The sequence below is a fragment of the Diceros bicornis genome, chromosome 18, assembly GCF_020826845.1.
Source record: "Diceros bicornis minor isolate mBicDic1 chromosome 18, mDicBic1.mat.cur, whole genome shotgun sequence".
Lineage (NCBI taxonomy): Eukaryota > Metazoa > Chordata > Mammalia > Perissodactyla > Rhinocerotidae > Diceros > Diceros bicornis.
The window spans coordinates 40,458,530-40,476,047 of record NC_080757.1 but is presented as its reverse complement, the minus strand read 5'-3'; the positions used below and the strand labels follow the sequence as shown (position 1 = coordinate 40,476,047).

The 17,518-nt window shown below is 40.9% G+C and overlaps 3 protein-coding genes across 3 annotated transcripts; all 3 read left to right on the top strand.

The window, feature by feature from the left end:
- The first annotated feature begins 3,496 nt into the window (after positions 1 to 3,496).
- On the top strand, positions 3,497 to 3,883 carry LOC131417462 (keratin-associated protein 2-1-like). The gene has a single exon (XM_058560928.1). The coding sequence runs from the start codon at positions 3,497 to 3,499 to the stop codon at positions 3,881 to 3,883; it is 387 nt and encodes a 128-aa protein (XP_058416911.1).
- Positions 3,884 to 7,789: 3,906 nt separating this feature from the next.
- Positions 7,790 to 8,176, top strand: LOC131417463 (keratin-associated protein 2-1-like). Its single transcript, XM_058560930.1, has one exon. It carries the CDS (start codon positions 7,790 to 7,792, stop codon positions 8,174 to 8,176), a length of 387 nt encoding a protein of 128 aa, XP_058416913.1.
- A 5,512-nt stretch (positions 8,177 to 13,688) lies between these two features.
- Positions 13,689 to 14,075, top strand: LOC131417460 (keratin-associated protein 2-1-like). The gene has a single exon (XM_058560926.1). The coding sequence runs from the start codon at positions 13,689 to 13,691 to the stop codon at positions 14,073 to 14,075; it is 387 nt and encodes a 128-aa protein (XP_058416909.1).
- The last annotated feature ends 3,443 nt before the right edge of the window (positions 14,076 to 17,518 follow it).

The following is a 17,518-nucleotide window of genomic DNA, read 5'->3' as shown; positions in this document are numbered from 1 at the left end:
GTAGATGTTAAAGCAAAACTTACGCATCAGTATAACTTTACTTCTGTGACCCTCAGTTTTCCTCATCTGCAAAATGGGAAAATTGATACTTATCAATATAGCCTGCTGGGAAAGTTAAATAACTTTATGTATATAAAAGTGCCTGGCACAGAGTAAGCAACCAGTACCATTTATTTATGTTCCTTCTTGCATATTTGAGCATCACTGTATCAAATAGTCTCAAAAGATGTGCTATTTAGTACATATCATGTCATTGAGAGTAGGAAAGGATTCAGGAGAAGCTTTTGTTTTTTTCCAGGTAGTCCACATCCTCTGCAGAAACAGATTTCCTAACAGATATAATAAAGAAGGCAAAAAAATTCATCATCAGATTGAGGCTGTCTCAGAATGAAGGGGCTCTTTAAAAGCTGATCTTCACGTCCAGGGGGAAGCATCCTAGATTACAGGATTTCTGAACAGGGGTTTAGCACCAGGAGCAAAGAAGAGCTGGGGATAATATATGCATCCGATAGATTTTTCCTTTTACCCTGAACCACCCAAAGGAATGAAACAACTCAAAGCTGTAAGAGACTCCAAAAGATTACCTGGTCTAGTCTTCCCTGGCTTTAGGCAGATGAATATTTAAACTACTTAGAAGAGATAATTATTTTTTAAATTCCAGAAATAAATCCCACCAGCTCTCTGGTCATCTAGAGTTTTTCTGTCTGTTTCAATTGAAATATTTTCTCTTTTCAATTAATGGTATCCAACTCCCCTGTCTTTCATGTTTATGTGGATTTTATGATAAACCTGGACTACAAAGTACACCAGGGACAGAAGACTTCCCATTTTACAGATGAGGAAGTGGGGCTGGCAGAGCATCAGTATTTGCTCTACGTTACCCGACTGCTCAGTGAGAGAGGAGGGATTTGAATCCTTCCTTGTCTTCCCCATCCTCCTCCTGCCCTTTCTCCCTCAATCTTCCCCACACCCATCTCTGACTCGTATGATTGGAGGATATTTTAAGGATCATTTTGGAAAACAGGGAACTCGTATTCTGTTTTCAGAATTTTAAATTTTTCTTAACATCCAGTGGCCCCCAAACTAGTTCCTAACAAAATACAACTCATGAAACTATTAGGATGAGGGCATGGCTCAGCATCACAAAAGTCATCAACACTACATTCTTTTTCAATCCAACCACAAAAATCCTATAATTTATCACCACTGTGGTTAACAATTACTTGCTGTGACGCCAGTGATTATGCGCCTGCAGCACGTCTGGAATTCCAATAATAGGACTTAAAAAGCCCACATGGTAAAGATTTTAATTTTTAATTTTTTTTGAGGAATCTCCATACTGTTTTCTGTAGTAGTTATACCAGTTTAAATTCCCACCAGCAGTGCACCAGGGTTCACTTTTCTCTACATCCTCACATCTCTCGTCCAACAAGCTTAGGTTCATTGATGTGCTCCAGCCAGGGAGACCACACAGCACAGGACCACAGGGCATCCCACCGAACGAAGGAAGAGAAAAGGTTTTTATAGGATTCTGAGGAATGGTGGGGTTTAGGTAAAATTACACGAAATGGTTTCTGATAGGCTCAAAGCAAAACAAGGCTTTGTACAAAAGAGTTAACATCAGGACTGGGCTGTGAAAAGGACTTATGGTCTTCTTTCTTTAGAAACTACATAGTTAAGATAAATGGGGAATGTCATGTCTGAAAATCTCTTACCTGAGGCTCTACCTCTGGGTTGGATATTGGGGCTGCTTCTCTGTGTTAAGGTGATTAAGATCCCATCCATGAGATAGTGGAATGTTCCTTTCTTACTAATGTGACTTTAAACAGCAGTTTCTGATGGTCTATGATTTTAGCACACAAGATTTCTTAGTACTATGTCCTTTCCTTAGTTAACAAAAGCAGTAACTTAGACATACTCATTCCTAGCATTTGGATCTCTGTATACATTCTAACTGAAATAACAATATGCTAAACCATAAATCAAGCAAGTTCTTTTTATTTCACTAGATGGGATAGAATTTTTGATAACTACTACTCCATGTTCACAATTTTGAAGTGACTCAGAGTTGGAAAAAGACCAGGGGTCAGTCATCAGTGTTTATACGCAACAGAAAACCTGAGTTATTGTTAAAGCTTTGCCACTCTTTCATCCGGATGACCCGGAGAAATCATTTCACAAATGTGGCCTGCCAAAAACTGTGATGGACTATGATGGGTCACAAATTCAAAAACCTTCAAGGACCAGAGCTATGGTGGACCAAAGAGTGTATAAAAAGCGATCACACCAAATAAAACACACTTCAGAGACAAATTTTGTCTGAAGGCCATCAGCAACCCTTGTACAATGTTATCTTTAATCTACATTCCAACTATAAATGTATTTTCTATACTCCCACTTTTCTGAGCTGTGGCTGAAAACGACAAAGCTATTTTATCAGTCATCAGTTCATTAATTCTCCTTATCCTTTTCAGAAGCTCACCTTCACCCTTCATATGCAATCAAAACCCTCAGCCAATAAATGAAAGCATCTACTACTGAAAGATAATTGATTCTTTTATAAATATTTTCAGTATGTTTTGAAGAACTCAACACAAGTGCTTTTGTCACACCTAGAAAACAAGAAATACTCCAATTTCAATTTTATTTCTAAGACCATGCTCAGGGAAGGGCATTCAAAAAGGTATGATATGAATTAAATCTTCATTTAGTTTTACCTTACTGTCCCATGAAAAGTTCTCCTTTAATTGTTTTCCCTGCCTTTGTCTTGCCTCCCTAAAATTTGCAATTACTGTGTGATGAGAAACTATAGTATAGCACTGTTTACATAGTGAGTGTCTCATAAGTCACTATGAGTTATAGGCCAACTCAGTTTCTAAACAATATCACTCTGTTGGCTTTGGTGCTTATTTCCTTATAAACAATATGTTTATGTGAAGCAATATGTTGTTTTACAGAAGCACTGGGCCATTCTTTCCAAAGCAGAAGTGGTACACATCTCCTTTTATGAGCCATTTCGGTTTTTCAGAAATTCTTGCTTCATCTCAAGGTCAATCAGAAACCAGGCCCATGACCTCATGAACATTATAGTCTCACAGTCATGGATGGTGAACAAGAGGAAAGTGTGATGGTGGCAACAGTGGATTCTTCAAACTTTCAACTTGTTACATGACATGGCTGGGAAGGATTGGCTATTCAATGAGTAATATTTTTGATGATATAAATCATCAAGTATTCATTTCAAGCAAAAAAGCAAACAGGAAGAAAGGAAAGCATCCTTCAGTGATGTTGGAATTGCTACCTCAGCAACTGAATCCACCAATCTAGAGTTCTCATTTCAATGGGCAACCACGACTCCAGGAAATGACCGTGTGTCCTGGGGGTCATCAGCACCGGGCCAGGGTATATAAAGGGCGCAGAGCAGGAGGAAGACATTCACACCTGAGAACACTCAACTCCTCTCACCAGCCCAACCCAGCCCAGCCCAGACACCACCATGACCGGCTCCTGCTGTGGCTCCTCCTTCTCCTCCCGGAGCCTTGGGGGAGGCTGCTGCCAGCCCTGCTTCAGCCGCGACCCCTGCTGCTGCCGCCCCGTGTCCTGCCGGACCACCGTGTGCCGCCCCGTGACCTGCGTGCCCCGCTACACGCGCACCATCTGCGAGCCCAGCCGCCGCCCCCTCTGCTGTGACCCGTGCTCCCTGCAGGAGGGCTGCTGCCGCCCCATCACCTGCTGCCCCACGTCCTGCACGGCCGTGGTCTGCCGGCCCCGCTGCTGGGCCTCCACCTGCTGCCGGCCCATCTCTGTGCAGTCCCCCTGCTACCGCCCCTCCTGCTGCCAGCCTGCTCCCTGCCGCACCATCTGCAGGACCTCCCGCTGCTGAGCAGCAGGAAACATTCGCAGGAGTTCGGAAACATGTGCAAACTCTTCCCACCCTTGATGGATCAGATGAGAGATATTACCTTTAAGCCTACCTGCTCTTCAATAACTAACTCAACAGCAATTGTCTATCCGATACCTACATAGTTACGCAGCTAATCCTGGCCCTCTGACAATCTTTAGAAAAATTCCAGCTTTCATCATTTGAATTCCTGGCTTGAGAAAACAAGTAAACAAAGATCAAAATTCTTCTTGAATGGAGCTCTAGCCCCCTGACTCCTCATCACTTCTCTACTATTTCAAGATGGGATATTTTTCCAGGATAATATTACATTTATGCTGGGTTTTTGCATGGTAAAATAATAAAATTGTATTTCTGGGGAGCAAATGTGTTTCTCTTTATTGTTTATTCATCTTTGAAAGCTTATTTTAGCTTCAGTTATGGTGTACAGAACCAGAAGAACCAAAGGAAGAAGGATTTTTGAAGGGCCATTTTTTTAGCTTTAGGGAAAATTCAGGTGCAAGGTCTGTAATTAGCAATTCAAATAATTTTTATGTGAAGCACCTTCATGTTTCAAGCCACCGGTTTTGTGTTGATGCTACGGAAATGGAGAGACTATAGCAGGTCTTTCTGATCATGAACTTGACTCATGAATCATCCACACACATGTGATAAGGTGGAGGAAGCCTAAGTCAGAGCCCTCTTCGTTCCCTGATTTAGAAAACTATGCAGTGATTAATATCAATTGGTACCTGGGCATCCTTAACCACTGAACACCTATGCTGGAAGAACCCCTATCCCATCTTTTCCATGGCTCACTCCAGCAGCACTAAGGCCAATTCTGATTCCGGTGGAGTCACTGCTGCTGAGAAGAGAGGGAGAAATGTAGCTTGGTTGGAATCATTCTAATTTAGAACTCCAAGCAATTTTACCATTAAAACAATGCCAACGGGACCGGCCCCGGGGCTTAGCGGTTAAGTGCGTGCGCTCAGCTACTGGCGGCCCGGGTTCGGATGCCGGGTGCGCACCGACGCACCGCTTCTCCGGCCATGCTGAGGCCGCGTCCCACATACAGCAACTAGAGGGATGTGCAGCTATGACATACAACTATCTACTGGGGCTTTGGGGAAAAAAAGGAGGAGGATTGGCAATAGATGTTAGCTCAGAGCCGGTCTTCCTCAGCAAAAAGAGGGGGATTGGCATGGATGTTAGCTCAGGGCTGATCTTCCTCACAAAAAACAAACAAACAAACAAACAAAAAAACAATGCCAACGTATTTGAAATAGTGATAACATTAATCCACACTGGATGTTTTTGTTGTTGTTAAAAACACTTTTAGGCTGGTCAGGAAACTAACCACTATTGTTTTCTGGAGAAACACGTATTGAGTTCCCAACACCTGATCTAAAAGCGTTTTCTGGAAGGGCTGCTTGTATGCTTGGGCGTATCTACCTGCCCAGCGAGAGGAGTCGGGCAAGACAAGCGTTGTCCAGGCCTGGATCTAGATTGACTTTGTTCACTGTTGGATTCCCACTGATCCACACAGTGTTTGGCACATAGTATATACTCAGAAATTATTTGTTGAATGATTGAGTAAGCTCTAAGGGGTTGGAAGAGAGAAACATTTCATCCCACCCCAGCTCTCTCCTCACACTGGACATGTGCATTCTTACAATAAAACACTAAGCCACCTCATGAAGAAAGTAGTTTTCTTGAAATATGGTCCAAGTTTCTCAACAAGTAGCCCGTTATATTAAGAACTTTAACATTGTCAGTATGTGCGCAATGGAGTTTTCTCTTTATTAAGGGTTTGATAGTTTACTAATGGATGGGCTCACAAGTCCAATTTCTTTCTATATATTCTTGATCACCATTTTTTAAATTCTCTAACTACATCTGTTTTCCTTCATCCCAGAATTTTTACTGCTAGCCTTCTAGAGGCCTCTTCATCTTACAATATTTCCTCAGATGTAGAGTGCTTTGTTTTCTCTCAAGCTCATCATTATTATTGGATCATGTTTGTTTCCACAGTAACTCAATGCCCTGGGCAGCTACAGTGGCTGGTGCAGGTCTGAGTAAGCTGCAAGGGACTGTGCAAGCAGAATGATCAAGAAGAAGGCTGAAACTGGAGGCTTCAACCACAGACCTGGAACAGACCTCGTTGTAAAGCAAAAGGTCAGAACCAAGAAAATCCAGAGGAAGAAGCTACGAAATGGCTGAGTGCCATGATTTTCCTACAGGCCCTGATAGTTTGAAACAAGTGAAAATCACAACTGGTTCTGTAAGCAGGAATGAGCTCAAGCATAGTCCACGGGGATGACATTGGAGCAAGAGACTCTAGGGTATGGGCAAGGTGGGCCTGGAGACTACCACTGGCGGGGATGGCTGCCTGGAGGTTTTGTCATGCTGGCAGACTGAGCCTTCATCTAGATGGTGGCTTTGTTCACGGTGCCCCATGACCACACAATTGCGTCCAACTTTGATACTGTCTCCTTCAGGTGTGTTTTGGAATTTTGATAAGATTGTGTGGGAGATAACTCCCTCCAATTCCTGACGATTTGGGTAAGACATGGACTTCTTTCAGATGACTGTAAAAAGTAACCATTTCACTATTAAAATAAATAAAATCACTGTTATAAAACTAAATTCTCTGATAAAGTTCCTAAAGAGAACAGACGTTCCTTAATGACAAGGGTTGTGTAACCCATAATTCCATTCTTCAGCTTCTTGGGCTTACAGATATTGTTCCATAGAAGTTTTTAGAGTAAATATTGGCTCCAACATTACTAGATATCTGACCTTAGGCAAGTCACTTATCTGGTCCCTTATGTGTAAAATGAGGAATATAACAATACATACCTCATAGGATTGTTATGAAGAATAAATTAATACATTTATTTCTTCTAGCACAATGCTTGGAACGTAGAACTCAATGATACTGACTGTCATGAAGATTATAAATAATGAAACTCGCCTTGGTTTGGAAAGATATGACTACAGAAATCAATGAGCATGTATCTAAGACCGAAAAAAAAGCCGAATTCATAGAATAGTGGTCCCCATAGGCTGGGGTATGGGGGAAAAGAGGAGACAATATTTTAAAAAGTACAGTGGTGGTTGCCAGGGGCTGGAGAGAGCAGGACATGAACAGTTATTGTCTGACAGGTACAGAGTTTCAGTTTTGCAAGACAAAAGAGTTCTGGAGATGGATGGTGCTGATGGTTGCACAACACTGTGAATGCATTTAATGCCACTAAACTGTACACACGAAAATGGTTGAGAGTAAACTTACCAAAATAAAAAAAAAAGTGGAAAAAACAAAACACTGATGATGGAGGCCTACTAAGATGCATTCCTATAGCTCCAGAAAGTGGACTGGAAAACTATTCTTTTACTGACAAACCACGACTTTTAAAATATTCCTATAGTATTGTTCCGAACTTGTTTTGCCCTGGAGGCTTAGCATTGGAAAAGGACACTCACACCTTGGGGAATTCACTTTCACTCTTAGTAAGTAACCCAAAGAGCATGACAGCCACTCTGTGCTATCAAGACATTAGCTGGCAAAAGCATCACTGAATTATAAAGATAATTGGAGACTCTGAAATTAGGGTCATTAAGTTCTTATTTGAACCATAAATAGCAAAATATAATGAGTTTCTATTAAATAAGGAAAACAGAGTTTTTTACAAGTATCTGAGCACCTAAAAAAAAATGTCTAGAGAGCTTACTAATCTGCCAGTGCTATTTCAAAAAGAATAAAAAAAAACAAGGACATGACCGTGTGTCCTGGGGGTCATCAGCACCGGGCCAGGGTATATAAAGGGCGCAGAGCAGGAGGAAGACATTCACACCTGAGAACACTCAACTCCTCTCACCAGCCCAACCCAGCCCAGCCCAGACACCGCTATGACCGGCTCCTGCTGTGGCTCCTCCTTCTCCTCCCGGAGCCTTGGGGGAGGCTGCTGCCAGCCCTGCTTCAGCCGCGACCCCTGCTGCTGCCGCCCCGTGTCCTGCCGGACCACCGTGTGCCGCCCCGTGACCTGCGTGCCCCGCTACACGCGCACCATCTGCGAGCCCAGCCGCCGCCCCCTCTGCTGTGACCCGTGCTCCCTGCAGGAGGGCTGCTGCCGCCCCATCACCTGCTGCCCCACGTCCTGCACGGCCGTGGTCTGCCGGCCCCGCTGCTGGGCCTCCACCTGCTGCCGGCCCATCTCTGTGCAGTCCCCCTGCTACCGCCCCTCCTGCTGCCAGCCTGCTCCCTGCCGCACCATCTGCAGGACCTCCCGCTGCTGAGCAGTGTGGATCGTCACTAAGGGTCCCCCAGTAGATGGCTGGGTCCACTCTGATGTCACTCAGCACTTCGCAGCAGAACAACGTGCATTTTCTTGAGAAGCCCATTCCTCATCTCTTCAAACTAGCTCATGGTAGGCACTGAAGACGCCTTTTCATACTAACCACTGACGAAGAATACCCTGTCCTCTCAAGACCCCAGTCTAACTCCTATATCATGTTGTCTGTTTTCTAATAAACTTAGTCCTCCCAGCATAGAAATCATGGTCTTTGTGCTATTTCCTTTTAGTAAATTCTGTCTCTCTGTTTTGTCCAGAGACATTCAAAGCAAGATGTGGAGTCACCCACTGAAATTGTTCTCTGAAATAACATAAGTCTGGGTAGTTCCCTTATTATCCTTGTAAATGGCATTTATAGGGCACAGTAGCCGAGTGAGGAGGGTGGGAACGGCTATATCTTCACCGTGTATACAGGGTCACTTGTGCCTACAATCCAGACACACGCCAAACACCTGAGAAACGTCCGCCAATGATGACCAGTTAGGAGGCTGCCTCTGGGCTGACGCATATTCCTAGTTGGAGGGTTCATTCACTGAATTGACACCTGTTCACACATCACAGAAAGCCCGGTATATTAGAGGTGGAAAGAACCTTCGGTAACATCTGGCCAATCAACTGTTTTTGAAGTTGAAGAGCAATGAGTAATGAAAGATTAAATAAGTTACTTACTAATTTAATTACAATGTAATTCCAACCACTGATGTTCAGAAAAGACCCAGAAGAATGCAAGCCTCCTGACAGGAAACCTTTAGGTGGAACACTTCCTCTTATGTGGTGGGAGACACGTTCCTCTGCCTGGAGTGATTGTATTCTTTTGGCTTTTGTGCCCAAGTATAACTGCTACTTCAGAGAATGCACGCCCTTCTATGTGTTATAGATCAGATTGTTATTCAGAACATTATTCACAATGTTGACACTTGTGGATATTACATCCACACTGGATCCCGAGGGCTGCTTATCTTAGTGCTCAGGAAGTAGGCATTGATGGCATGTTCCAGCAAAGTAATCAATCACTGTCAATCTACACATGATTATTGAACTTCTACTATGAATAAGGCATTGACTTGACCACCCAGAGGGAATATAAAGGAATAAAAGAGGGCTCCTGCTTCAAAGATGTTATAATCTACTTAGGACATGAGGTATAAACAAGAAAAAAGTCAAATAGTATATAAGCAATATAAATATACAAGAAATGCCAAAAATAGTTAAAAATAGTTGAAGATTGTAAACCTATTAGGAAACATTATGCAATTGTTCTGCCATATATTTAACAAAAAAATAAGTAAGCCATAAAATATTAAACTATTTTGTGAGGAAAAATATGTTCTGTGTTTATGCCTAAAAAAAATCTGAAATATTATGCAACAAAATCTAAGAGTAACTGTGGGTAATATTCATTTTATTCTTTGTATTTTTCTTAATTACATAATTTTTTAAATGAAGATATATTTTACTTTTAATGAAATGTACTGTCTAAAATCTACATCTATTTTGGGAAAAATATTCAAACCTTTCTCACGATTATGCTCTGCTTTTAAAAACCTACCTATCAAAGTCTAAATGGATTTAAAGGAGATAAATTAGACAGCAGATGTTTATACTCCTAAAGAAGTCTTTTATTATATATACTGAAGAGTAAACGATTATGTTATATATAGTAGACTTCTCTGATATCTTTAAAATATGATCAAATTATTAAACATTGAATTCATATCTTAACTTTTTAGGATCATCTCAATAGCATAAAATAAGGTGCACTTTGGAAATGGTCCAAATTAAGAACTTTAAAAAATTGCTAGCTATTTCAGATTATATGTACAATTGTTTTTCTCCATTTGGAGAAGCAATTGAGAATTCAGAATAAAAGACAATGCTTTTCAAGTTAAAATTTGTTCATAATGTTATTGTCGAGTAATATTGCTAAATAAAGCCCTAGCATGTGTTATGCAAAATATCTTGCCCATGACCACTAGAAATCTGTCTAAATCAGCTTTAAGGCTTTTTTTTAAGCATGTTTTTCAGAGACCTCACTCTGCGTTGCATGGGCTGTGGGTTCTCAGCAGGGTTTGTGCCACTGACCACGACTCTGACACATATTCTTTTTGTCGGTTCTACAACAATAGCCTGACTCTCCTTTACAGAGATTGGTGTTCTAGAAGAGGGGGCTCTGTATCTTCCTTCCAGGTATTTTTATCTAATTTCGTGCTATTAATGAAACTCCCCATTGAATAGTCTTGTTTAGTGTGTATTCTGTGGTGACTGAGGAGAGAACTGATCAATTGCTATAGGAAATACATTCATCTCTGCTCTAAATTCAAAATTTAGAGTTTATAGGGCACCAATGTCACGTGACCTTTTAAAATATTTTGTTTATTTAACAAATACAAGGTACTAAGTGCCAGGCACTGTTTTAGTGCTTGACAAATATTATCTCATTTAATCTTCATAACAGCCTTGATATGTACTATTATTATCCCCCTTGGCCCCAGGACACACAGCCAGTAAGTGGCAAATTTTCAATGAGTGTTTTAGGACAGTGGCATCAGAAAATAGCATATGACTTGCCACAGTGTCAAACCAAAGAGTTCTATGGCATGAATTACTGAAGCATGACCCATATTTTCTCTGCCTGGAAATGAAGTTTGCCTACAGGGTGGGGATGAGTGTCTTGGACTGAATACACACTAGAAGAGCTTCCTGAGGGACTCGTGGACTCTCTATCTTTAGGAATCTTTAAAAAGGGAAGAGAAAAATCTCTTTGGAATGACTCTGGATCAGAAGTGCTTGGAGTAGAGAAATGAGTCTTGTTAACTTGAGATTTTATGTATCTTCCGAAGAAGCTTCTTTTGCACAAAATGTGGTCACCATGAAGACCTCCCGGAGACATAAAAAACTGATTGTGAGACAATGTGCCTTGAAGAGAGCGAGGCACAAGCAACAAAAGCAGAAATCAACAAGTGGGATGACATCAAAGTAGACAGCTTCTGCACAGCACAGGAAACAATCAACAGAACAAAAAGGCAAGCTACGGAACCAGAGAAAATATTTGCAAACTATATATTGATAAGGGGTTAATATCTAAAATATATAAGGAACTCACACAACTCAATAGCAAAACAAACAAACAATCCAGTTAAAAAATGGGCGGAGGACTTGAAGAGACATTTTCCCAAAGAAGACGTACAGATGGCCAACAGGTACATGACAAGGTGCTCAACCTCAGTAATAATAAGGGAAATGTAAATCAAAACCACAACGTGATATCACCTCACACTGTTAGGATGGCTATCATCAAAAAGGCAAGAGATAAATGCTGGATAGGATGTAGAGAAAAGTGAACCCTGGTGCACTGCTGGTGGGAATTTAAACCGGTACAACTACTACAGAAAACAGTATGAAGAGTCCTCAAAAAAAATTAAAAATAGAACTACCATATGATCCAGCAATCTCACTTCTGGGTATATAGCCAAAAGAGATGAAATCACTATTTCAAAGAGATATCTGCACTCCCATGTTCAGTGTAGCATTATTCTTAATAGTCAAGGCATGGAAACAACCTAAATGTCTAATGACATAAGAATGAATAAATAAATGTGATATATATATGAATATTATGCAGCCATAATAAAGAAGGAAATTCTGCCACTTGTGGCAACACGGATGGATCTTGAGGGTAGTGTACTAAATGAAATAAGTCAGACAGAAGAAGACATATATTGTATGATCTCACCTATATGTGGAATTAAAAACATCAAACTCATGGCAATAGATAGTTGAACGGTGGTTGGCAGCAGCTGAGGGGTAGGGGAAATGAGATTTTGGTCAAAGGGTACAAACTTTCAGTTATAAGATGAACAAATTCCGGGAACCTAATGCACATCACGGTGCATTATGAAATGTTGGTGCATGGTGCATAGGAAACTTTCATATGCATATGAAAGTTGCTATGACAGTAGAGCATTAATGTTCTCATCATAACGTCAATGACAACAAAATGATAATTGTGTTAAGGTGAAGGATCTGTTCACTAACCTTATTGTGGTAAACATTTTATATTATATACTTGTATCAAATCATCACAATGTACAGCTTAAACTTACACAATGTTATATATCAATTATATCTCAGTAAAGCTGGGGAAAAAGAGAGCAGAATGTGCAAATTTTTATCCAGGCTCTGGTTACTGGTTTGAAACAGTCACATGTGTCTGTGGACAAGAGAAAGAATGTGAAATGCAAGAGAGTCAAAGATCTTCAACCATGAGACTCTGCTTGATTTCTCCTCCTCTGTTTCCCCAGTTGTGACTGTACGTGCAGTCAATTTACATTCCTTTTAAAGTTTTGAAATTATGCTTGAAATTCCATTTGGGGAGCTTCAGCTCCCAGGGCCTGAGGCACATTCTTTTGAATGATGGGAATGATCCTAAAGTGATCCAAAACTCTGTCTGGTGAATAATAGGAGGGGTACAGCTGAAAAGTAATGAGACTGTTTCCCTCATGCAACTCCTCACCTGCCTCTGGTGATACCGCCCAAAGAAGGTCACCCATCACATTGCTGGCAGTGCCATCACAGAACAGCCATGTGGCCATCCCAAGGCAACTTCCTTGAATGGTGTCTTTGATATGTTTGCAATGTTGGTTGAAAAAACCTCCATCTTGTCACTTCAAGGTCATAGCACTCATGCCAAGGTATATTAAGAAAAAACTTCTTATTACATGATTCTTCACAAGAAAGGCAAGTATAAAATGTCGTGTTCCAGAGATAAAATCAGCGTTCTGTGACCAGAAGGACCAGAGGTGCACACAACCTGAACTGGAAAAAAGAAAAAAATGCATGGCAGTCTTGGATGTTTTATTCCAATGCTTACTGGTTTACAGAAATAGATTTTTGCCTCTCCCATGCAAGTATGTGAGCTGCAGTCCCATTCAAGGCATATACATTCCACTGTATCAAGGGATATGTAAATGTATTTCCATGGAATCCACATGCAAGGATATGGCTAACATTTGTCTGTTTCACATGTAGACTTTTCAAGGGATCTCTTGGGGGTCAAATCAGTGTTCTACAAACCCCTATATGTTTAATTTCTTTTAAAAATTCCAGTTCCTTTAGGACCATCTTGTCCAGGATTCACCAGGTGCTACATACTCAAAATAAGCATGAAGAGTTGCTATCACCTCAAATGGCCATGAATGCTTAGACACTGATGATGAACAGCATGAACACGTCCGTACTTAGGGATGCAACAAGAGTTCTTCAATGAGATCACAAGCATGTCATGAGCAATGCAACCATTAATCAAAACAAAATTCTACTTAATTGGCCAAAAGATAAACAAGGTCATCAGCACCGGGCCAGGGTATATAAAGGGCGCAGAGCAGGAGGAAGGCATTCACACCTGAGAACACTCAGGTCCTCTCACCAGCCCAACCCAGCCCAGCCCAGACACCGCTATGACCGGCTCCTGCTGTGGCTCCTCCTTCTCCTCCCGGAGCCTTGGGGGAGGCTGCTGCCAGCCCTGCTTCAGCCGCGACCCCTGCTGCTGCCGCCCCGTGTCCTGCCGGACCACCGTGTGCCGCCCCGTGACCTGCGTGCCCCGCTACACGCGCACCATCTGCGAGCCCAGCCGCCGCCCCCTCTGCTGTGACCCGTGCTCCCTGCAGGAGGGCTGCTGCCGCCCCATCACCTGCTGCCCCACGTCCTGCACGGCCGTGGTCTGCCGGCCCCGCTGCTGGGCCTCCACCTGCTGCCGGCCCATCTCTGTGCAGTCCCCCTGCTACCGCCCCTCCTGCTGCCAGCCTGCCCCCTGCCACACCATCTGCAGGACCTCCCGCTGCTGAGCAACGCTCTGACTGCTGGGGGCAAGCAATCAACCTTCTGAAAAAGTCAAACTCCCTTTTCTCTACCTAACAAACCTCCTGCCCTGAGCCATCAAGACCCCAAGTCAACCAGGGGTTGGACGGAGATCCAGACTCATCCATTAAGGCTTGGACTGTTCTTAAGTCTTTGTAACAGTAGCAACTCTCTTCTTCTCATCTTAGATCTTAAGTCTTGTGGCATGTTTGTTTTCTAATAAACTTCCCTTCTTTGGCCTAGCAAACACAGATTTGGTTTTACTTATTCATTCTAATTTTTTTCATTAAATTTAAACGTAACAGAAATGTACCGACTCCTTACCATCTGCAAGTCACAGACTGTACGGTATACAATAAAAATTACAATTGAGTTAAAAATGTTCCCCTCTGCGAGAAACTTCTAGGGAATTAATGAAATTCACAATAACTCAACTAAAAATCAAAATATGAAGAAAAGTACAACACACTATGGTGTCGACAGAGAAGTCACTGTTGATTGGGGAGAAAAAGAAAGATTGAAAAAGAAGCTAGCATTATATATGGGTTAAGATTTTGGTGTCTGCAGGGAAGATGCCATTCTCAACAATGGAAATAGTATACACAAAGGTATATAGAGAGGGGTTGTTCAGAGGATAGTTTGGCTGGGAGCACTGGATATATGTAGAGTAATAGTGGAAGAAAAATCTGGAAAATTTATGTGCTTTGAATATTAGCCAAAGGAGTATGCCCTTAATGTAATAAGCACTAAGGAGCTGTTGAAAGCCTTGGGGCAGGGGAATGACATGACAGGAGTTGGGCGTTGGGATGATTTCTATGGCAGCTGCTTATAAAAACAGAAGTCCAAAGGCTAGACATATAAGGACTATACAGAAACAAATCAAGAGGCTATTGCCCTGGTCCAAGTGATGCATAATAAGAGCTAAACTAAGATGATGATCATGGAATGAAGAAGATACAAGGAGTATGGCAAACATAGAAACCCAGGAGGAATATTAACTAACCTGACTATGGGAAACAAGAAACAATTAGGAATCAAATGTAACTTATTGCAGTTCTAGGGGAAACTTTTCTGGACAGAAGACACAAGAATTTTAACATATTTATGCTTAGGTACTGTGTGTTTAAAATCACTACTCCATAGTGTACTCTGCCTACCACTAATATTTCTATTCTTGAGCTAGTATAAAATATTTTTTTAAAAAACCGGGAGACAAAGAGCTTTACTAACTCTAATTGATCCTGGAAAGCAGCACAGTATAAAATAAAATGAACTGATCTAGGAATGAGGGATAGGAGTTTTATACCCAGTTCTTCTGTCTACATACTGGCTGCATGAGTGGAGCAAGTCACTAACCTCTCCAAAATGCAGCCACTCCTAGACTCAATCGTATTCTAACATCAACTGATGCTAAGATGAAATTAAAGGTTGCCCATAGCACAACATCAATGTTCCAATTTAGAACTTTGAGGTGAGTGGTTCTATATTCGACTCTTTTCCTTGGTTAATTCTTTCTATCAATACTATGCTGATTTGTGCACTAGAGCAAGATATGAGGCAGGCAGATTGGATGTTGCATTCTATATAACCCTTTAGCACTGCATGCATAATAGGATTTAATAAACGTGCTATTTGTAATAAGAATGATGTCAGTTTCTACACCTATAAAATTAAATGGTTGGACAAGATGATTTATTAAGGTTTTGATCTCCAGTATTTGATGATTCCATCTAACCATCTTTCAACTTCATACCTACAGTCATGGTTACCATGTGACGTGAACATCTTTATTGACACTGACATGAATCACATTCTAATGTAATTCTATCACTGTACAAATCGATAGCTCTGCCTCATGAAAGCTAAACAAGTGCTTCTATTCATGATTGGAATGGAGGAATAAACTTACCACAAGTAGCAATAATGTGTTCTTCAGGCCACCACTTTTTTTTTCATTTCCCCCCATGTAACCCTAAACTTCCAATGGAAAATCACATTCTTTCTTTTAGGAACTACCAGGAATTGTTTCAATTTTTATTTTGCTGAAATTTATCTTGGTCTCTCTGCACTTACACCTATTGAACAATATTTGATCATCTATTTTCTAACCTGCCTTATAAGCACCGTGATCCAGAAAAAGTAATTCCTAACTCCTGCTTTTTCTTTTATTGGTTCCTTTTATAAATTCGATTGTCATGCTCTTTGGTCTAATATCTTTTCATAACACATAAGGTGTAGTTACATAAAATTACATAAATTGAAAATGAATCTCACCTTTGAGAAATACTGTCCAGATAATCTGTATAGTAGTGATTTTTATCTTTCATAGAAAGTGTAAATTACACTTAGAATTTTTTGTGATTTTTTTTCTTAATTGCTAGATATACATTTTAACCCTTCTTTTATTTATTTATTTATTTGTTTTTTGAAGTTTAAGTCTTATTTTATTTTATTATTATTTTTTTAAATTTTTTGTTTATTGCAGTAACATTGGTTTATAACATTATAAAAATTTCAGGCGTACATCATTATACTTCTATTTCTGCATAGATTACATCATGTTCACCACCCAAATACTAATTACAACCCCTCACCACACACATGTACCGAATTATCCCTTTCACCCTCCTCCCTCCCCGCTTCCCCTCTGGTAACCACCAATCCAATCTCTGTCCCTATGTGTTTGTTTATTGTTGATGTTATCTACTACTTAATGAAGGAAATCATATGGTATTTGACCTTCTCCCTCTGACTTATTTCACTTTGCATTATACCCTCAATGTCCATCCATGTTGTCACAAATGGCTGGATTTCATCGTTTCTTATGGCTGAGTAGTATTCCATTGTGTATATATACCACATCTTCTTTATCCATTCGTCCCTTGATGGGCACTTAGGTTGCTTCCAAGTCTTGGCTATTGTGAATAACGCTGCAATGAACACAGGGGTGCACGTACCTTTACAAATTGGTGTTTTCAAGTTCTTTGGATAAATACCCAACAGTGGAAAAGCTGGATCATATGGTAGTTCTATCCTTGTATTTGAGGAATCTCCATACTGTTTTGCCTAGTGGCTGCACCAGTTTGCACTCCCACCAGCAGTGTGTGAGAGTTCCCTTCTCTCCACATCCTCTCCGACACATGTTGTTTCCTGTCTTGTTAATTATAGCCATTCTGACAGGCATGAGGTGATATCTCATTGTAGTTTTGATTTGCATTTCCCTGATAGTTAGTGATTTTGAACATCTTTTCATGTGTCTGTTGGCCATCTGTATATCTTCTTTGGAGAAATGTCTGTTCGGGTCTTTTGCCCATTTTTTAATTGGGTTGGTAGTTTTTTTTTGTTGTTGAGATGCATGAGTTCTTTATATATTTTGGAGATTAAGCCCTTATCTGATGTATGGTTTGCAAATATCTTCTCTCAATTGTTA